This window comes from Typopeltis vanoorti, chromosome 5 (genome assembly GCF_054136105.1).
Source record: "Typopeltis vanoorti isolate ZY-2024b chromosome 5, IOZ_Tvanoo_1.0, whole genome shotgun sequence".
NCBI classification, from domain to species: domain Eukaryota; kingdom Metazoa; phylum Arthropoda; class Arachnida; order Uropygi; family Thelyphonidae; genus Typopeltis; species Typopeltis vanoorti.
This window is the reverse complement of record NC_143553.1, coordinates 141,734,058-141,756,267: the sequence shown is the minus strand read 5'-3', so window position 1 is coordinate 141,756,267 and position 22,210 is coordinate 141,734,058. Positions and strand designations below refer to the sequence as shown.

The following is a 22,210-nucleotide window of genomic DNA, read 5'->3' as shown; positions in this document are numbered from 1 at the left end:
CATCAATGGCAATATCATTAAAAATGAGGATATTAGGAAAGAACTTGACATTGTTAGTATCTGGGAGTGTGTTAGCAGAGCTAATCTCAGGTGGTATGGTCACTTAAACAGAATGGGAGAGGAAAGATTAGAAAAACAAGAGTTCTCTACCAAGTTGGCAGGAAAAAGACCCAGAGGAAGACCAAGATAATATAGGTGTACATTATAAAGTAATGTACTCACTGTGCATGGATATTAAAATGCAAATACATTTCATTGCTTACTTAACATTGAACTTGTTGACAGCATCTCTAGTGCCATACTTTGCAAGACAAGACAACTGTCAACATACAGTAAAGTGCTTTAGAAGACAGAAATATAACATTTGATAATGTTGGAGTCTTAACAGATAAAAGATTGATTTGTTAGGGAGTTAGTAATGATGTAAGTTTTTCATGTTGTATTATCATAATATCCTGTACATCCCTTGAGGGTGCATGTCAAGTTGATGATGATGATGATGAAATCCCATATGGGTAAAAACAAACATTCTGGTACTGCCCCAGATACCAAAAAGAAAAAAAATCACACATTTTGGGCTTACTTCACTGTCATTCCCACTTCTATAGACTCATTATGCATGAATATTAAAATTTAAATACATTTTATTGCTTACTTAACATTGAACTTGTTGACAGAATCTCTAGTGCCATCCTTTGCAACACAAGACAACTCAAAGCTCCAACTCTATCTACCCTTACACCACATGCACCTTCCGAAGTCAGTTATCTCTAGAATTAACAGTGCCAACTAGAAAATGGATCTATGTCATACCTGATGAAAACAATCTAATGAATAATGTATTATTCATAAGAGGTAAGGAAAATACAAGAATCATAAAGCACATAAAAATCATTTCCATATGAATAAAAAAAAAAATCAATTTATCCAAAATGAATAACTTACTACAGCAAGCGCACAATTATCTCTAACGTTGCAGGAATGATAACAAATCTGTCATTTCGAAGTATGGCTGTTACAACTTGTTCAGCTGCATCCTCCAACTTAAGAACTGGCAACAAACGAGGAAACCTAAAAATAGAAGTTAGAATACATTAGTTTTGTTTTGTTTTTTTTTACTATTTATTTATTTACAGTATTGTCAACAAACAGTTAGTGTGAAGATATATCTTTCCTTAATGTGTTTTCAATGGCCTAGCACAGCTAAGTAACTTTGCTTCATATAAACCTAATTAATGCTATGGTAGAGTTATTAATCCTGTATGCATACCCCATTGTGTTAGTGTGTGTTTGTCCTCACAGGATGAAAAACCTCATCATTTCCACAAGAACAGTTAACAAACTTTCAGATAAAAAAAAAAAAAAAGATTTTTTACATCCTAAACAGGACATGAAATCTGCTCTTTCAGTTCAAAGATTTTTATTGACTGTGCTAGGGAGGTTGATGATAGTATCTCTCATTTTTTTATTCAAGATTCAACAAGCTATTTCAATTTATTTTAAGAAATTTTATAATAAAAATGCTTAAAAAATTATTATGTGGTAATAAAAATCATTACATGCTAATATATGACATAATGTACTGTATGGTGGGGAAGATTGCAAATACATAACCATTAATCACAGAACAAAACCACATAAAACAAATTAAGAGATTAAAAAATTTCAGACATCATTAATCCTTTCTGTTAGACTCCAGTGAGGACATCACCTAAGGGCTTCACATTCTCAGCAATGATGCTAACACTAGAGTCACATTTAAGTTTCTTTGCAATTCAGGAAAATATTCTGAAGTGCCTGTCACAGCATTCATAAAAGTAGTCAATGCTTTTCAATGTAATCATGCAGTTTTTTTTTTTGAAATTAAATAAACATTTATGTATTCTAAACAATGACCAGGATGTGTCAGTTGCCATTGGAATAGTAATGCAGAACAAATCAATCAAATGAAAATTTAAAAAAAATTTTCATGACAAGCAATTCCTTATCTCTGGACTATAAAGAACCACCCATACCCTCTCAACAATATGGTGTCATAAAAACACCAACCCATAGAGCTTATAACATCCAATGACAACTCTTACAAACAGAACTCAATTATATACACCACACTTTTTTTTTTTTTTATCAAATGGCTCCAGTTCTCACAATGTAAAAAAAAAAAATCGTTCCCTCAATCCACTTGTTCCTGCAAGTAGGCCTACTATGGACAAACAGGATGTTCTTCAATTTAGATGGTAACTACAGTCATGTACATCTACATCATCTGTAGAGATTGCATTTACAAATGCCTTGCAGACCATGCTTTGGATACAGCTCACAGAATCAACTGGAAAAAGACAATCATGCTCCATCACAGTAAATTTAGAAGAGACTGTTTTAAAATCTGCTACTGCTCTTAAAAATCAGCCTGATTTAAATAAATATGGTTGCATAATCAATTGCCTGATATGTACCACCAAGGGGTGTTCAGGTTACTATGACAGCACACTACATGATGAAGCTTACATTATTATTAATCTCCTATCAACAATTTTCCTCCAAATTAATCTATTACTTGTAAGCATTCCAATATTGTCATATTGGACAATATGACAATATGTAACTTAGTTATGCCACACCCATTCTATTTAAATAGCCATACCAACTTTAAATTAGCTCTGCTTACACATTCTTGAATACTAATAGTGTCAAGTTCCTTTCTAATATCTTCATCTTTAATATGATTCTGCCATTGGTTCACTTTCCTAAATTTTCTCAGAACTCTTATATTTATAGTCTCCAGTCTCTGATCAAGTGCTGCTGTAATAAATTTGAATTGCTTTGAATTGTTAAAATTGGTTTGAAAATTGTCATGCAGCTAACTTCCTGTTTTTAACTAATTTCTCTCTTATTCTATATAAATTTATTCAGCTTATTTCCTACCATACCAGCTTTGCTAGTTCTACTGTATTTCCATATGTAATTTCCCATATTCACTATTCAATATCTCTACCTGTTTTCATTGTCTGTCTTTTTATTGCTGATTTTCATAACAAATTTATTGCAGCAGCTATGCAATTTAGTCAGAGAATGCTGCAGACTTGTAATGGATTTATTTAGAAGTACAAGTAGTTCCCACCTTTACGAATTAATTGGTTCCCGACCGTTTGTAAATCGGGAGTTTATTTGCCTTAGAAATAATTCTATATAAGTGAGAGTTACATTTGTAAGAAGGAATATAAAATAAATATTAAATGATAAGACTTTACTAGCCAAAGATTCACATATTTAAAAAATAACATAACAAAAATTTTAAATTAAAAAAGATTATTTGAAAAAAAAAAAAAGAAAAGGTAATTTCTATATATCACAGGGTGAATTGGCAACCGTCGAGATATATTAGGAAGCTTCAGTGCATTTTTTTTCCCCAAAGACGACCTTGAGTGTCATCTACTTCGTTGACTTTCGCTTCTTTTCGTTTAACAGCTCGATAGCAACCAGAAGCATTATTCATTTTGCAGGAAAATTTACTTAATCATTCAAAATATGAATCTTGTGATTCAAAGATTGCTTGAGCTTCTTCGTTTCTTTCTTGTTCCTCTAATTCAAGGAAATCATTAGGTGAGAGTTCCATAGTGTAAGATTGAAGCAGCTCATTAACATCACTGTCCGAAACTTCCATTTGCAACTGGTTAGCCATACCTAAAATGGCTTGAGTTCAGAATTCACAATCTTTGTTGGGTCTTCAAAGCCTTCAAAATTATCACTAAACTGAGGACAAAGTTTATGCCATACTCCTTTCATGGTTTTTTTGGAAACTTTATGCAGGTGCTCTGCGTCTAGCATATAATTTTATCAGTGCTACAGGCTTGATGACTGGTAATAATTTGATTTTTTTTCCCCTAACGTAATTGCTTTTCCTTCGTTTCTTCTGCTCATTTTCTGGTTTTACATTGTTGCTTCCTCGTGTCACCAAGGGTTGGGAGTGACTGGGGCTCGTTCTAACTGATCATTATATACTGCGTAATTACCCTTACATGCCCCTAACGCCTTCACCACACACAATTTATAATGAAAATTCCAATCTAAAAAAAACTCTTAAAGATGGAAGGCAGAGGATATCTTTGTAAAAAGCGATGCATGTGAAGTTTACTGTAGTCATTAATCCATATAGGATTTATTTCAGTTAAAGCTAAAAAGAATTTCCAGTGAATGAGCCTACTAAAGTTTTTATTTAGGATTCTCAGTCCGATAAGTGATTTCTAACAGTTCTTATGGTTTTAGTTATTTCTTCAAATGCTTTTATATAGAAGGAAGAGTTGTTCTGAAGTGTTAAAATTGTTAAGGTTTTAAGAATAATGTGGAGACTTCCATAGACAAAGTAAATTCATTCCAATACAATGATATGGTTGATATGGTTTTTAGTAGTTTATTCAGTGGAGTTTGTTGTTACTTTCATACAGAAGTGAAATTACAGAAATCTGGATGAACAATGCTTCTTTTGGTGTTCTGAGATTTTAGGAAGAAGAATTTCTTTGACTTATGCTGTCATATAAATTGCAGTCTTAGTCTTAATTTTGTTGGTCTTTCTCCTATGCGAATTCAAGAAGGAATAAGTTTCTTGAAGAAGCAAGAGACAAATTCCAGGTTTTGTACATATATGATTACTGTTGGCTTAAGAGAATCCGTGAATACCGAGTTGTTTTGTTTGTTGATGTTGTGAAATGAAGAAAATACTTGCACTCACATAGGTAAGTTATATAGATTTGATGTTGTATGTGTGTGTGTGTATATGTATGTATATACACACACACACACACACACACACACACACACACACACATGTCCTCCTCCTGACTCACATTATTCCACTTAGTGCAGGGTCTGCTATTTACATGAGACTTTAAGCGATCCCAACTGTCACCAAGCCTGAGGGACAAAAAAAAAACCTGAGTTTCTGGGAGTAAAAACCCTTTACCTCCATATGAGACTGGCCAACTCACCTTTAGTCGAAAGAGACCAGATAAAAGTTCCTTGTGTCATTGACAGGAATTGAATCCAGGCCTTTCCAACCAAAGGGTTTTGTCTATACCGACTGAGATATGGAGGTTGTTTTATACATTTTTTTTTTTTTTTTTAAAGTAAATTAAGAATTTTATTTTGATTAGAAAGTGTTTTTAAAGAAAATCTTTTAATGGGTTTAATGAGTTAATAGGTTAATTAAAAGAGTTAAGTTACTTGTTTAGGTGTGTTCTATCACCCCTTAAAGTTTGGTTCAAGAGTTCTGAATCAACCTATAGATGAAATAGTAAAGAAAGAAGAAAATATAAAACCGGCATTTAAACTGGATTATGGAGCTGCACTTAATACCCTCTTGCCAAAGTCCTCCCATGACTTTTGTTTAGCTAGTCTTACACAGTGTTTAGCATTCTTTCCTTCTTTTCCTTCACTGCCTCTTTAACTTCCTGTGTCCACCAGAGAGTGCTGATTTTTTTTTATCCTTGCAGACAACCTCTTTGAGAACAGGAATCAAACCTTGCAGATTCAGTGGCAAACTCTGAAGAAAACATTGATTCTGCCAGAGAGGCATGTGGTGAGATTGTCTGCAAGGATAAAAAAATCAGAACTCAATGGTGGACACAGGAAGTTAAAGAGGCAATTAAGGAAAAGAAGAAAGCATATCAAAAGTTCCTGGGAAATAAGTCAGCTTGTGCTCTTAGAGAATACAGAGAAAAATGCAAGAATACTAAACACTGTGTAAAACTAGCTAAACAAAAGTCATGGGAAGGCTTTGGCAAGAATATAGAAAATAAATATCAAGAAGTAGCAAAATATTCTGGAGGTTGTTGAAGAAGCTTAGTAATGGAGGAAAGAGTGCTATAAAAGGAGTTAGAGATGATAAAGGTGATATGAAAACGGGAGAAAAAGATATCCTTGAAGTATGGAGTAATTACTTTGAAAAACTGCTAAATGAAACAAGCAGTGATGATGGCACAGTGGTAAAAAACACTGCCCAGGGTCAGAAGTAAACCACTTGACCAAAGACTAGAGACCACAGATATGAGAGTCCTGAGAAAGATTATAGGCATGAAGAGATGGCATCAATGGCAATATCATATTAAAAATGAGGATATTAGGAAAGAACTTGACATTGTCAGCATCCAGGAATGCGTTAGCAGAGCTAATCTCAGGTGGTATGGTCACTTAAACAGAATGGGCAAAGAAAGATTAGCAAAACAAGTGCTCTTTGCCAGGTTGGCAGCAAAACGACCCAGAGGAAGACCAAGATATAGTGGATTGATAAGGTACAAAGTGCCTTAGACGATAGAAATATAAGCTCTGATAATGTTGGAGTCTTGACAAGTAACAGACTGATTTGGAGGAAAATTGTAAATAGGAAGTTAGTAATGATGTAATTTTTTTCATGTAGTACTATGATATCCTGTACACCCCTTGAGGGTACATGGCAGGAATTTGATGATGAAGTTACATATGAGATATCCTAGGATACAAATCTGTTTGCAAGCTAGATTACGAGCTTGGTATCAGGTTTTTCTTTTTGTTTTAAATTTTAAGAGTTTAAACCACTTGGAATGTGTAAGAGAGAAAGTAAAAAATAAATACCTCTACCACACACACCATGACTTTTGTTTAAGTATTTTACACAGTGCTTTGCTTTCTTACACCTTTTCTCTGTATTTTCTAAGAGCACAAGCTGACTTGCTCACCAGGAATTTTCGATACATTTCTTTTTTTTTTTTCTTGACTGCATTCATCATGGAACACAGTCGAGGAAAAAGATCCCAAAAAAGTTTCCTGAGTTCATCATGGAATTCAGATATTTCTATCCTTGCAGATAACTCTCACATGCCTCTCTAACTGAATGTTTTCTTCAGGGATTGCCACTAAATCTCCAAGGTTTAAGTCTTGTTTTCAAACTCATTTTTTCTTGAATTCAACTATAAAGTATGCAGAATTACTAAGACAGGATATTAGAAAGAATGAAATTTGTTTCTTTTATTTCTTACAAAGGATAGGCATGTAGAGAAACATGCAACTTAAAAAAAAAAAAAAAAAAAAAAAAAAAATTATATATATATATATATATATATATTAGGGTTACCAAGTAATTTTATAAGCTTGGTTATTTAACTCCTAATCCCAAGTAAGCAAACAATTAAGTTTGCACCTGAAACATAGTTCAAGTCTAAAGATAGTACAACACCATGGCAACTCATTGTAAAGGTGGGTAAAGCTCTGATCACTATTCTTAGTATTTCCCATAATGTAAAGCACATCTCACTAGAAGATGTATACTGCAATACATTATGGGTGGGGTCACTACCCAGACCAGTTTCAACCTTTTTTGAGGTCTCAGTGAATAGCTAGACTCTAAATACCAAGGTTGTAGTAATACAGAGCCTTATCAACTTTACCTATACAAGTTGCTACAAGGTGTTTTTATTTTTAATAAGAATCTCTGGAGGAGATATAGATGTAATTAATTTTTTAACTTGGAGATACTGTATATTAGGGTTACCAAGTAATTTTATAAGCTTGGTTATTTAACTCCTAATCCAAAGTAAGCAAACAATTAAGTTTGCACCTGAAACATAGTTCAAGTCTAAAGATGGTACTTGGGATTAGGAGTTAAATAACCAAGCTTATAAAATTACTTGGTAACCCTAATATACAGTATCCCCAAGTTAAAAATTAATTACATATATATATATTAAAAGGTTGTAAATATATAGTACATTTTTTGTACTAAGCAAGAAATTAAGCAGCAGCACTATATTTGTAATATTCAAAAGAAAATAAAACAGCTACCTAGTTTGGGGACAGTTTGGTGAACCTGTATCTATACTGATTGGACATATAGTTGTTAGATTAATACTCTCCTCTTTTCGAGCTGCATATAATTCTTCAGACAAAGACTTCATCAAACCCATAACTCCAAATTTGGAAGCACTGAAAGATAAAAAATATGCCACTACTTAGAAAACTTTAGATTTAAAAAAATTATACACACAATTTGAATGTTTTAATTATTTTCAGTCATTTGATACTCTATCAACTATTTAGGATTATTACTGATTATTAACTTCTTATCAAAAGTTTTCCCAAATTAGTCTTTCCTGTTAGGTCTCCAAATGTTGCTGGATCATATTTCAGTTTACTAAGGCTTCTGAGTGCACTGATCTATGTAAATCTTGATCTTCCTCTGATCTTTTTCCTGCCATCCCAGCATCAAAATCTGTTTTGCTAAACCTTTCCTCTTCCATTCTAAGTGACTAGATCACCTTAGATTAACTCTAATCACATTCTTAAATGCCAATAATTAGGAATAATCTCTTAATTTTTAATTTGATACAATCTGACTCCTAATTTTTCAGAACTCATTTTAGTGGATTATTCTAGTCTTCATCAGTGATTTTATTTTTTTAATCCAACCCTCAGATCAAGTTAGAACTAATTTGAACAATGTCTTGTCTACAGCTAGTTTAAGGCTTTTTTCCATAAATTTCTCTCTTATTCCACATACAACCCACAATAAAAAAACCTATTGAAAAGCTGTGACCAAAGATTTTCACCTGATTTTCCAGTTGAAAATATTTGCATATCAACTTTGCTTATTCTGTCATCTATGTCCATACTTAATTTTCCATCTTCACTAACAATTGCGACCAAATAGCTGAAATATTTTGATTGCTTTACAGGCTCTCCATTTAGAATGCAACTGATATTTTCTTTTGATTGCCAAATGTTATCAGTCAAATTTAGTTAAGGAATCACGAAGATATACTGGATTTATTTAAGAGTATAATACCATCTGCATGAAGTGAAGAGTTGGGTTGAATATTTCTAATTTTGATATCAGGTCTAATGCTGCTTTCCTTCATATAATCCATAGAGATGATCAATAACAATGGAGATAGTGTGCACCAGATTTACATAGATTGTCTTATACATGATTTTACAATAAACTATCTTCCTGTAGTAAGTCATCCAATCCATTTGTTGATATACAATTTAAATATAGACCATGTATTGCTCTGTATAATATCCACTTTACATCATATAATTGTAGTGTTTTGAATATCTTATCTTGCCATATGCCTTTTTCAGATCTAAGAAACTTAAATACAAATCTGTGTTATATTCCCATGATTTCGACTATTTCTTTTAAAGTGAAATGATCCCAACAACCACTATTTGGTCTGAATCCAGCTTGTTCTCTAAGTTTTCCTACAATGTTTCTTGGCCTCTTCAAGTATGTTTGCATAAATCTTACCTGGAGCACTCAGTAATGAAATTCCTACATAATTCAGATGTTTTCATTTTTATTATAAATGGATACTCTTTTCCACTTTTTTTTTTCCCCTACCTTGAGTATATGTACCCTTGATTGCATTCCTCTTGAATATCTTCTATCACTTCTTATTTAACAATCAAAGTAATTACCGCAAATATCTAGGATATCTTTATATTCAGTTTCTATTTCCAAGCAATAGGGCTCTGAACATTTTCCTACCTTTGTGATATTTATCCTACATATTCTTATTACCAGTCTTTCGATGACTTGTTTAGCTACTTAGTTGCTAAGAACTTAGTTTTCTTCTTTTCTATGACTGCCTCTTTAACACTGAGTCCACCATGGAGTTCTGATTGTTCTATCCTTGGAGACAACTGCATGTCTATCTGAATCAATGTTTTCGTGAGTCTGCCAGTGAATTCAAACAGTGGAATATTTCTTTCAAACTAATTTTTTTCTGCAATAATATTTGTATATTTGAGTCTACATGTCATCTCTGAAAACTCCCCTACTTTGATTCATTTTTTAAAACTTGTTAACTGTTTCTTTTTTAATATTTGTTTCATTCAATTCAATATATCCTGCTCAATACTAAATGATGATCATGATCACATCCTATTGTGAATTCCTTTCATACTCATATCCTAAACAAGCATGAAGATATTGCTATCAACAATAACAGTCAACAAGACTGTTTATTTCTTGTATTTTCTCTTCATGTGAATTTGTGCATATCTTTATGATGGAACATATCATTAATGATGACTAGTCCGTGTCCTGAAGAGAAATCCAGCAGGAGCTTGCCATTATTATTAGTTTTGCTCTTTTCTCCAAGTTTTCTCAAAACATTTCTGTATCTGGTAATCATATATTCCTTTGCTTTTTAGATCTCTAAGGACTAGCTTTTTCTTTGTATCAGCTGCCTTCTCTAATGACTTGAAATATTCCTTGGTATTTACTTCTTCAGAACCTTCTGTAGAACAATAAGTCTCATTGTCCCCATTTTGATGTTTGTCCACCCTCCCATATTTTACTTGAAATTACCTGCTAATCAAGATTATCTCTGTTTAAGTTATGCTTTTCTTTCCCTGATCAATACTGCACAAACATAAAACCTTAGTTGTTATTTAGAAATATCTTACATGTTTTTATCTTCTTTGTTTAAACAAACCCAATGTAGTACCTCTAATTCTTTTGCCATTTCTTCTTTTCCATTGATACTTATAACAATAACTAGCCATCAATATATCACAAGTATTCACCTCTTTAGCACTAAAGAAATCAGATTTTCTCTCTCTCTCTCTCTCTCTCTCTCTATATATATATATATATATATATATATATATATATATATATATATATATATATATATATCCATGAAAGGTTGTAAAACTATTGTATATTTTAGAAGTTGGTAGGTTAAGGATGTGATAAGTTTCTCCAGAAATTGAACACTATTTTTATGACATACATACAACAACAGGATTCAAACACACAGGCTACTAGTTGGCTAAATAGGCACTGCTTTACTTGTGAACTGTTATTTCTAGACAAATTACAAATCTCTGAAATTTTACTGCTCTCATATCTAGGGTGGTGCCCTAGAATTTTCCTAAAAATCACTGACTCATTGCAGACTGTTCTGACTAGAATTACAGCCAAAGCAAGCTAAGACTATAAAAAACATTTTATATAATGTATTATCAGCTGTGTTTTCTGAGCAGTTTAGCCAGGAAAGGATAGTTCCCATAACTAACCTCTATCTGATGAATGCATTTATTCACAGGCTAGTTTGTTTTGCAAAGGGAAAACAGTAAGCAAATGCAATATAATATGCACATTGTTGCTGGCATATCTGCTGTAACATAAAGACATTACATAATAAGCAAAAGGTAAGAAGACTGGAATAGGAATAAAATTACATTCACAAGGAACAATTAATATCTCAAGAGCACTATTAAAATTATTGTCAATCAAAGAAAACTCCACTTGATGCATCACTAGTAAAGGGGGAGGAAATGTATTTTGGTCTTTATGTAAAATGGTAGTTATCATCCAATAAAACTACTTGACAACTTTTTTTCTTAATCTTAAATATTAAGATTTATCAAAATCGGTTTCAACTGTACATGAATTGTTTCATGCAGCTAAGTGTTCAGATGAATCATACATGATGAAGCTAATATGTGCTGCTTGCTTACAAACATTCCTAAAATCAGTCTACAGAAAGGAAAAAACAAACAATTATCATCTGAGACAAGACCTTGTCTCTGCTCAAAGAATGTCTAAAGTTTCTCTCATCAGTGATAAGATATAAGTTCGAATGGGTTTAATGCATAGTAGCAAATACTCAGCTACAGATATGAAATGCAGAATGTTTCATTGAATAGAAATGAAGTTCTATAGCTCCTATTAAAAATAATGAACAAGACTTAAAAGAATCATTAAATAATAAAACTGAATATTATGATCCTGATAAAAAAAAATAAAAAAATGGGACAATGACAAAAACTCCAATTCTCAACCGTAATTCATAAACTATTAATGATGTGAACAACAGCAGACTTCTTCACATCATCAATAGTTTAATATTTGCTAGCATAACAATTAACACAAAATATTTCAATATCAGTAATATACCTTGCATATCCTAATTTTGCTAATCAAGCACAAACTTTTCATCAAAATGTATCCTTTAGAAAAAGAATCTACTTTTGCTTCATATTTCAAAGATCCAAACTTTGAGATTTCTCTGGCTTATCTTCCTGATGTATTTTGGAATTCTTAATTCTGTGAACATTTCACTGCAAGGTACAGATGTCATTCTCGCAGAGGCTAAAGAAAAGACACAATCATTTCAAGAAAAACTGACTCTCTGGAGAAGAAGGGTGGCATTAGGTAACTTTGCTAATTTCAAATTTCTTGATGAAATCACTTCAGATCTGGCATATGAACTAAAACAGGAAGTTTGTGATAGCATTATATTGCATTTAAAAAATTTGAAAGCGGCACTTGCAAGAATAATTCCTCCTGACCAAATGAATGAAGCCTGGATACATAACCCTATTCATATTGATTTCGAAAAAAATCAGTGACAATGACCCAGTGAAAGACGAGCTAATTGATCTCTGCAATAACAAGAAACTCCGAATTGAATTCCAATCAATGAAGTTACAAATTTTTTAGCGTACACTTGGAGAAGCATATCCCATTATCACCAAATGTGCTTACATGGCTATAATTCCATTTATAACAACTTATCTATGTGAATCAGGATTCTCAGTTCTGTTTTCAATCATGTCCAAAACAAGAAACAAACTGGAGCCTGAACATGATATGCAGGTATCTATTTCAAAAACTGTACCAAGAATAAAAGTTGTGGATAAGAAACAGAATTAAGGGTCTCACTAGTCGATTTTACTGCAGTTTAATAAAGATTTTAAGAAAACTTAATTATTGTTTATTTCTTATATTCTTTGAATCTGTATGGTAAACTTAAGAATTTATTTCTTATTATAATGAATAGGGTACTGGATTTGCCCATGCTAACAGATTAGTTATTACCAATACCTGCTTCCAGAAACACCCACAATGGATCTATACTTGGATATCTAACATTGATGGGTCAAAGTACCAGATTGATCATCCTGGCTTTCCAGCGGTGGAAGACAAGCATCTCTGATGTGCACACTTGTCCTGGAGCAGATTATGGTACAGACCATCAGCTAGTAAGAGCCAAAGTAAGACAGACTCCAAAAACTTCCAAGTCAGGCACAATCCACTAGACTGGATGTTAGAGTTCCTAGTGAATTCACAGAAGAAACACCAACTCAGTTGGATGATTTTCTGGAGACAAATGAGGAGAACAACCAGAAATGCTTTGGGAAGGAATCAAGGTGATAATACAGGATACAGCCAAGAAGTATCTCGGTCCAATAAGAAGACAAAGAGACCCATGGATATCAGATTCAACATGAGAACTAATCAAAAGAAGGCGGTTGGAAAAACAAAGAGACACAGGGACTGAAGAATATAAGAGATTACATAGAGAAGTCAGAAGAGCCATCATGCAGGACAAGGAAAAGTTCTATACTAATAAATGTGAAGAGATAGAGTTCCAGATGAGGAGGCTCAATTATAAAAGGATGTTTTATTTAGTTCATGACTTAAAGCACAATTTTAAGCCCAAATTGAATGTCATCAAAGACAGGAATGGAGAATTACTAACAGAAGAAATGGAAATCAAAAACAGATGAAAAGAATACTGTGAGGAATTGTACAGTACAGAGTGGATAAAGAAAATGTGGAGGAGCCCTCTCATCAGGAAAATTTTGATTTGGGACCTCCTTCACTTAGACATGAAGTTGAAAGAGCAGTTAAGTCCTAGCAGAAAATTAAGGCCACAAGGGATGGAGGTATAAGAGTGTTTCATAGATTGATTACAAGGATATAGGAGACAGGATCGTGGCATAGAGACTGGAAGAAGTCTGTTTGCATACTACTACAACATAAGAAAGGAGATATGAAAGTGAGCAAACAACTATAGTATCTCATGCAAGCAAAATTTTATTGAAGATCATGCTAAATAGGATTGAGGCCAAAGTTGAGGCAGAGATGCCCGAGGAACAAGCAGGTTTTAGGAAAGGTAAGGGCACCAGAGATCAGATCCTTAGCATTAGACAAATCATAGAAAAATATAAAGAATTTAGACTTCCTCTGGTAATGTGTTTCTTAGATACTTTAGACTACTCTAAAGCTTTTGACTGTGTTCAGTATGTGAAACTGTGGGAAGTAATGAAAAGAATGGGTTTTCCTCAACACACTATCTGGTTGATAGCCAGCTCGTACAGAGAGCAAGAAGCCACAGTAAGAACAGGTGTTGGATTGACTGATTGGCTTCAGGTTGGAAAAGGAGTAAGGCAAGCATGTTTACTTTCTCCTCACTTGTTTAGTATATATATGGAGGACATCATGCACAAAGCAGTGGATAAGCTCAAGACAGGAATTAGGATAGGAGGTAGATTGATCAGTAATCTGAGGTATGCTGATGATACAGTACTCCTTTGTAATGACATGGAAGAACTAGGACAAATTCTTGACATAGTTAACAAGATCAGTAATAACAGAGGACTTCAATTAAATCCCACCAAGGCAAAGATTATGGTTCTCAAAAGGAAATACAAACAGGGAAGCTCTTGAGAACCAAGTTTAGCTTAATGGAAAAAGAATTGAGGAAGTCAGCAAGTTTGAGCACCTGGAATCCATTATTAATGTGAAGAATTGCTGTTCAGAATTTGTTCCCATGGAGATAGATCCATCCTTCCAGATTTTAAACAAATCAGGAAGGATGGATCTATCTCCATGGGAATAAAGTTGAGGATTTTGGATGCAGTTGTTTTTCCAACAGCGACTTATGGATGTGAGACTTGGAACCTAAAGAAGTCAGATAAAAAAAGTTTTTGTTTTATACAATGAAACCTGTGGTGAATTCATCACCAAAAAACACACGTACTAACCACAGTGATAAGTTTTAAAACGTAAATATTTCATTCCAAGTATCTTGAGACATCCTCAGTACAGTATTTCAAAACAATACTAGGAATAACATACAGTTAGGGTGCATGATTACAATGGAATCTCAATATGCATGCAGTAGCATGTTATAGAATTAAATTAAAATATAACAAAAAAAAAAAAAAGATAACATATATGATTTTCATAAAAAATTTATTACAACAGTTATTCAATGTAGTTGGGGAATCTCATGGACTTGTATTAGATTTATTTAAAAGTATAACATCTGCATAAAATAAAAAGATGAGATTAACATCTCCAATTTTGATATCGGGTTTAATACCACTTTCCTTCATAATGTGATCCATATAGATAATGAATAACAGGGGAGAGATAATGTACATCCTTGTCTGACACCAGATTTAACATTAAACTACATCTTCTGGTACTTCCTTCAATTCTAACTGATGACTTACAACTCAAATAAAGACTAGGTATTGCTTGATATAATGCCCAAATGACACCAAATAACTGTAGCATTTTGAATAGCTTTTCTCTTGGCACCTTAAATAAACTAAAAAACTCAAAGTAAAAATCTGATCCTGACAGCCCCTATTTGGCCTGAATCCAGCTTGTTCTTCACCAAAATTCCTTTCCACAATCCTTCGCAACTGTTTCTCAAGTATACTTGCATAAATCTTACCAGGAACAATTAGTAGGAAAATATCTCTAATTCTCAAATTCAGTTTTATTTCCCTTTTTATATACAGGTACTATGAGAGCTCTACTCCAATCATCTGGAATATGTTCCTCTGTCCAGGACTTCTGAACTATGCAGTGCAGCCACTGCAAGACTTTTATACCTCTGTACTCAAGAATTTCTGGTCAATTATCATCTACTCCTACTGCCCTTCCATGTTTCAGGCTTTTGATGGCTTTTACTACTTCAAGTATGAGTATGTATTCCTGATTGCAAGCCTGTTGAGTGTTTTTAGCACTGTGCTGTCACAGTGCTAAAAACTCCATACACCAAGTAATTACTTCGAAAAATTGATAAATGAAATAAACCGTGATGGGGGTGCTTATGGGTCAAAGCTATATAACTGAGAGGAGACCTCCACATAGCCTTTAAAAGCATGCAGAGAACCGACCATGGCTTCTGACCTAATGTCCAATCCTCACCTTCTTGTGGTGCACTCTGTTAGGTATCTACCTGGATATTGAACGAACAAGAATGGGCTGGCAATTTGGGATTTAGCGAACCAAATTGTATTCTTATTTGCTTAAACCTTAATGTAAAATCTCAGAAGATGGGTATTATCAAGTCTTGTATATAGCATGCAATCTGCTCTTCTGATTCCTTTCTTAGATGAATTAAATATAATAATTACTCTGGTGACTAATGGGTACAACAAAACTATCACCAAAAAATTTAGTTATCAATCTCAAGCCAGAATGTGAAAAGAATTTCCATCCTCAACCTTAAAGGAATGTCTGACAGATTCATTTTGCAAGAACAATCTATACACTTCGTTCAAACCAGCTCAGAAGCTGTCTCCTTTTCAATCATCTACCAAGAACAAATTACTACCCCTCTCTTTATGCATTATGTCAAATGTCCTGTTCATGTCGGCTTAGTTAACACTGGTCACTCTACTAAGATTAGAATCCAAGAACATTGGAACCACAATGCATTTTTAGAATTTGACAAGTTTGGCTTTGCTTTCCATGCCATTGACACTAGACAGTTCTTTCAAACGCGACTAAGATTCTTCATTACCACAGATTTGTTCCTTGAAACATGAAACCACAAATCCCTCTGAACTACATCCTTCTTGTATGTGCCAAGTTCAAAAATTCTGGGAATTGACTGAAGTTAACTGTTCATAATTTTTTTTAAATTGATGTTATTTAATTTTTAGTTAAAGACATTATCCAACGTGTTCCTTTGAACTCTTAGTGCATTCCCCTGTTAACTCAGCTGTGAAAGACAAGACAGAAAGCACATACCTCATAACATATCATATGATACATGTTTTGAATGTAGTCAACTGACATTCTTCAGGATGAGAACAGAACAAATGTGCATGTTACATCTGATGGTATATATTGGAATTTAATAAATTTTATATTTTTTCTACATGTTAATCATGTAAGTGTTTAACAATGTCTAGTACACATTTCATTAAAACTTCTGAGTAGTATACACAGAATAAGCAAAAATAAGCAATTAAAACCCGACAAGTTTCGTACATCGTAAGACTTACATCATCACGGGTGATGTAGTGGTACATAAACGTTTTACACAACAAAAGCCTATTAACAATTAATTACACATATTAGATGTTTTTCACAATTGTTAAATATAATCAATAAACCAGAATACAAATGGTTAATTCATTACTCTGGTAATGAATTGTATTCAATTTAGTCAGGGAACCTTGCAGACTTGTACTGGATTTATTTAAAAGTATAACATCATCTGCATAAAATAAACAGCTGAGATTAACATCTCCAATTTTGATATCAGGATTAATACCGCTTCCTTTCATAATGTGATTTAGATGTTAATCAAATGGTAAATTTGTTACTCTGGTAGCGAATTGTATTCTGGTTTTTCAAGTATATTTAATTAATGCTTGTGAAGTTATCAAAAACATCTAATATGCGTAATTAATTGTTAATAGGCTTTTATTGTGTAAAACTTATGTACCACTAGCCCCAATGATTGAACATGCGAAATGTGTTGGGTTTTAATTGCTTATTTTTATTAAACTCCTTATTTATATTATAATATGGTCTCAATATCAAAAATTCCCATAGAAACGCTAATATAAATTTCTACAATTAAAAAAAATAACTTCGATATGACCATTCAAAAAAAAAAAAAAATTTACCAATAGTCTGCCATATTTGCACTTCCTAACAAGCCTGATGCTGAAGAAATAGCTACAATATGCCCATGTCCTAGTTCCATCATCCTAGGTAAAAACTGCCTAATAGTCTGATAAAAAAAAAAAGAGCAACCAGAATAAAGATGCTTTATCAATTGTTTTATATTTCACCTTAAAACTGAATTAACTGACTTATTATAATAAAAGCATTTGTAACTAATCTTGTGGTAATATGAGTTGGATATAGTGAGTCAAATAGCTTGAATGGAAAAATGAACATAAAGAAACTTATCTAGAATAGAAATAAATGAATCCTCTAATGTGCCTTTATTCCCCCAAGGAAATAGGCAGCAAATGGAAATGGCTGAGGAGATTAACTGCTCCCCTATCACCAAAAACTGAGCACATGGCTATCTATGATTTTCATCATCATCATCATCAAATTCCTGCCATGTACCCTCAAGGGGTGTACAGGATATGACAGTACTACATGAAAAAATTACATCATTACTAACTTCCTATCTACAATTTTCCTCCAAATCAGTCTGTTACTTGTCAAGACTCCAACATTATCAGATCTTATATTTCTATCGTCTAAGGCACTTTGTACCGTATCAATCCACCTATATCTTGGTCTTCCTCTGGGTCGTTTTCCTGCCAACCTGGCAGAGAACACTTGTTTTGCTAATCTTTCCTCTCCCATTCTATTTAAGTGACCATACCATCTGAGATTAGCTCTGCTAACACATTCCTGGATGCTGACAATGTCAAGTTCTTTCCTAATATCCTCGTTTTTAATATGATATTGCCATTGATGCCATCTGTTCACGCCTCTAATCTTTCTCAGGACTCTCATATCTGTGGTCTCTAGTCTTTGGTCAAGTGTTTTACTTCTGACCCAGCTCTCAGATCCATAAGTTAAAATTGGTTTGAACACAGTTTTGTATACAGCTAATTTAGTGTTCCGACTAATTTCTTTCTTATTCCATATGAATTTATTCAATTGACTTCCCACGATACCAGCTTTGCTGATTCTGTTGTCTATTTCTATATTTAGTTTACCATCTTCAGTAAAAATTGTGCCTAAGTAGCTGAAATGTTTTACTTGTTCCACAGGTTCTCCATTCACAACACAGTTGACATTTTCAATGATTCTGCCTATTTTCATTGTCTTTGTCTTTTTATTGCCGACCTTCATACCATATCTATTACAACAGCTATTCAATTTAGTCAGAGAATCTTGCAGACTTGTAGCGGATTTATTTAGAAGTATAACATCATCTGCATAAAGCAAAGAGCTGACATTAACATCTCCAATTTTGATATCAGGTTTAATACCACATTCCTTCATAATGTGATCCATATAGATAATGAATAACAGAGGGGATAATGTACATCCTTGTCTCACACCAGATTTAACATTAAACCATCTTCCTGTACTTCCTTCAATTCTAACTGCTGACTCACAACTCAAATAAAGACTAAGTATTGCTTGATATAATGCCCCATTGACACCATATAACTGCAGCGTATTGAATAGCTTCTCTCTTGGCACCTTGTCATATGCCTTTTCTAAATCGACAAAACTTAAATACAGATCTTTGTTATATTCCCATGCTTTCTCGACTATTTGTCGTAAAGTGAAGATCTGATCCTGACAGCCTCTATTTGACCTTAATCCAGCTTGTTCTTCACCAAGCTTTTCTTCCACAATTCTTCTCAACCGTTTCTCAAGTATACTTGCATAGATCTTGCCAGGAACACTCAGTAGGGAAATACCTCTGTAATTCTCACATTCAGTTTTATTTCCCTTTTTATATATGGGTACTATGAGAGCTCTACTCCAATCATTGCTGCCATCTCATGATCATAAATTCAATATTTATGTTGTCTGAAACAACTACAGTCAATTTTTCAAAGATATGTACTTTAAACACCCATGTTTCCAAGAGGGAAGAACCTTACTTGCCCGCACCAAAATTTAACTAATTTGGGAACCTGTTGGAAAAAAGTTAATCAAATCTACTTGAATTGTCAGTTCACCTCTTGGAAACTCAGACCACAACCTTATAAATCGTTTTTCTTTTTCTTCTAGTGATCTGGCATTATTGTATCTTTGAGACAGCTTACTGGAATGAAAAAAAAGGTAAGAGTGAAGAGGAGGAAGAGTAACTTTTTGAATATGGAATGAGTGAATGGATAATACAAAGTTGTCACATTCTAAAATATTTATAAGAAAAGTGATGAAAATGTTCACAAGGGAAAAAAAAGGTATGGAAATATATGCAGAAAATATGAAATAGAAATTAAATGTTTGCCATGTAAGTGTTTAACAATATGTCTAGTACACATTTCATTAAAACTTCTGAGTAGTATACACGTATATAGCAATGCTAATAATTAACTTAATCACTGCTCTTCAAAACAATGAATATCTATTACCTAGGATGGTGCTTTCACTAATCTAAATTAAGATAAAATTTGATATTAGCACACATCCAAAACTAAAATTTCAGTGGTATACTTTGAAAGTGTGTGTGTGTGTGTGTGTGTGTGTGTGTGTGTGTGTGTGTGTCAGAATACCTTGCACATCATAAGCAACCTAGTTTATGATCACTTTCAATGAGTGAGGTGAGCTTTCTTTCCTTTTTTCTGTAATGTGACTTCCACCTCTGAAAGTCAAAACTTACAGAACATCCTCTTGCCCAAATATATACTTGGGCAAGAAAGAATATACAAAAGTGTTTCCTTTTGGCATAATACTGTACCCATGGGGCTTTGGTCGAGACTAATCCATAGTCTTAGTGACTGAGTGAGTGTGTTAATAAAGGTGTTTGCTAGAGTGAATCTACTGTATAGTTCTGTTTAGGTAGCCTATTATAGGTTGAGATGTTTACCAAGACAGTGGCAGCCAGTGAAATTTTAAGTGGAGGTGCTGCCTATACAAAATAAAAAAAATTATTTATTTTTTCCTAATCTGTAACCAATTTATTAATAAATAAATCTACAGATTTATTTATTAATAAATTGGTAATTAATAAATTTATTTATTAATGAATTATTAATAAATTGGTCTAATTAGAAAAAAATTATTTTTTTTAAATTTTGTATAGGCAGCCCTCCCACTTAAAATTTCACCAGCCACCACTGATCCAGAGTGTATCTGTCCATTTGACCAGCTGCATTAGAGGATGGTTAGTTCTGGTTTTTCAGATTCTACCTACAAGCCATTGTTATAAACAGGACTCCTCTAAAGTGACAATGAAATAGCAACTGGAAGAATTAAAAAATAATGTCTACATTTAACAGTTAAATTTAATTTAATTAGGTAAAATGCAAAAGTAACAGATGGTAACTATAGGAAGAAATAGGAAGAATGTACAGAACAGTGTTAGAAGAGAAAGAGTAAGAGTGAAAAGAGTAATGAAGGCGATAGAAGATGCAGTTGAAGAAACAGTACCAGAAGAGAAGATCAAGAAGAAATGGATTAGACAAGAAACACTGAAGTTAGTACAGGAGAAAAGAATGCTGAAGATAAGAAAGGATACATCAGAACAAATAGTGGAACAATATAGAAGAAAATGTAATGAGGTGAAAAAAGCAGTCAGAATGATTAAGATGAAAGAAATGGTTAGAAGCCCAATGCAACAACATAAAACAGTACTATGGAGAGCATAAAACAAAAGGAGGTATAAAAAATGATCAAAACCATTAATACAAAATGATCAGAACCATTAATAGAAAGTGGAAACCAAAACAAACAGACCACAATTAAAGATGAAAAAGGCAAAGTATTGATGAATAAAGAAAAAATTGTACTGAGGTGGACAAGATACTGTAGTGAGTTATGAAGAAAAACTAGATTTAGGTAATGATAGGAAACTGAATTGAAGCAGATATCACCACCAGGTAATGAGCATATGGACATTTTAAGGGGAGAGGTAGAAAAAGCAACAGTCAATAACATCACTGGAGAAATGATTAAATATGGTGGTGAAAGTATAGTTACAGAAATGCACCAACTATGTAATATGGTATGGAAAGAAGGAAAAATGCCAGAGGAGTGGGTGAAATCAATATTAGTGACATTATAGAACAATTGCCTTGACAAGTCACCTTGGTAAAGTGATGATGATATTGAAGGAAAGACTGAGAACACAATTGGAAGCATACCTTGCAGACGAACAAGCAGGATTTAGGAAGGACAGAACTAAAATTCAACAGATTTTGACAATGAGGTTAATAGCAAAGAAAGCTAGGAGAAAAAAATATATATATACTTGCTTTGTTGATTTTCAGAAAGCATTTGACAGTATTGACCAGAAAGTGACATTAGCAGTTCTGGAATCCTATGGAATTGATAAAACACTAATAGCTATATTAAAATATGTTTATCAGAATGCAGTTGCAGCAGTTAGAATAAATGATGATTTGGGGAAATGGTTTAGAATAAGCAGAGGTACTAGACAGGGAGACCCAATATCACCAAGCATTTTCATTGCAC

At 33.3% G+C, this 22,210-nt stretch overlaps 1 protein-coding gene across 1 annotated transcript in view; it reads right to left on the bottom strand.

Moving 5' to 3' along the window:
- Window positions 1-22,210, bottom strand: part of Ldsdh1 (Lipid droplet subset dehydrogenase 1) — a 42,584-nt gene that overhangs the window by 3,698 nt on the left and 16,676 nt on the right. Inside the window, exons 3-5 of the mRNA XM_090392792.1 lie at window positions 17,710-17,816; window positions 7,813-7,953; window positions 946-1,071 (exon numbers count right to left, since the gene is read on the bottom strand). Of these exons, the coding sequence (XP_090248918.1) occupies window positions 946-1,071; window positions 7,813-7,953; window positions 17,710-17,816 (374 nt within the window). The remainder of the gene's footprint in view (window positions 1-945; window positions 1,072-7,812; window positions 7,954-17,709; window positions 17,817-22,210) is intronic.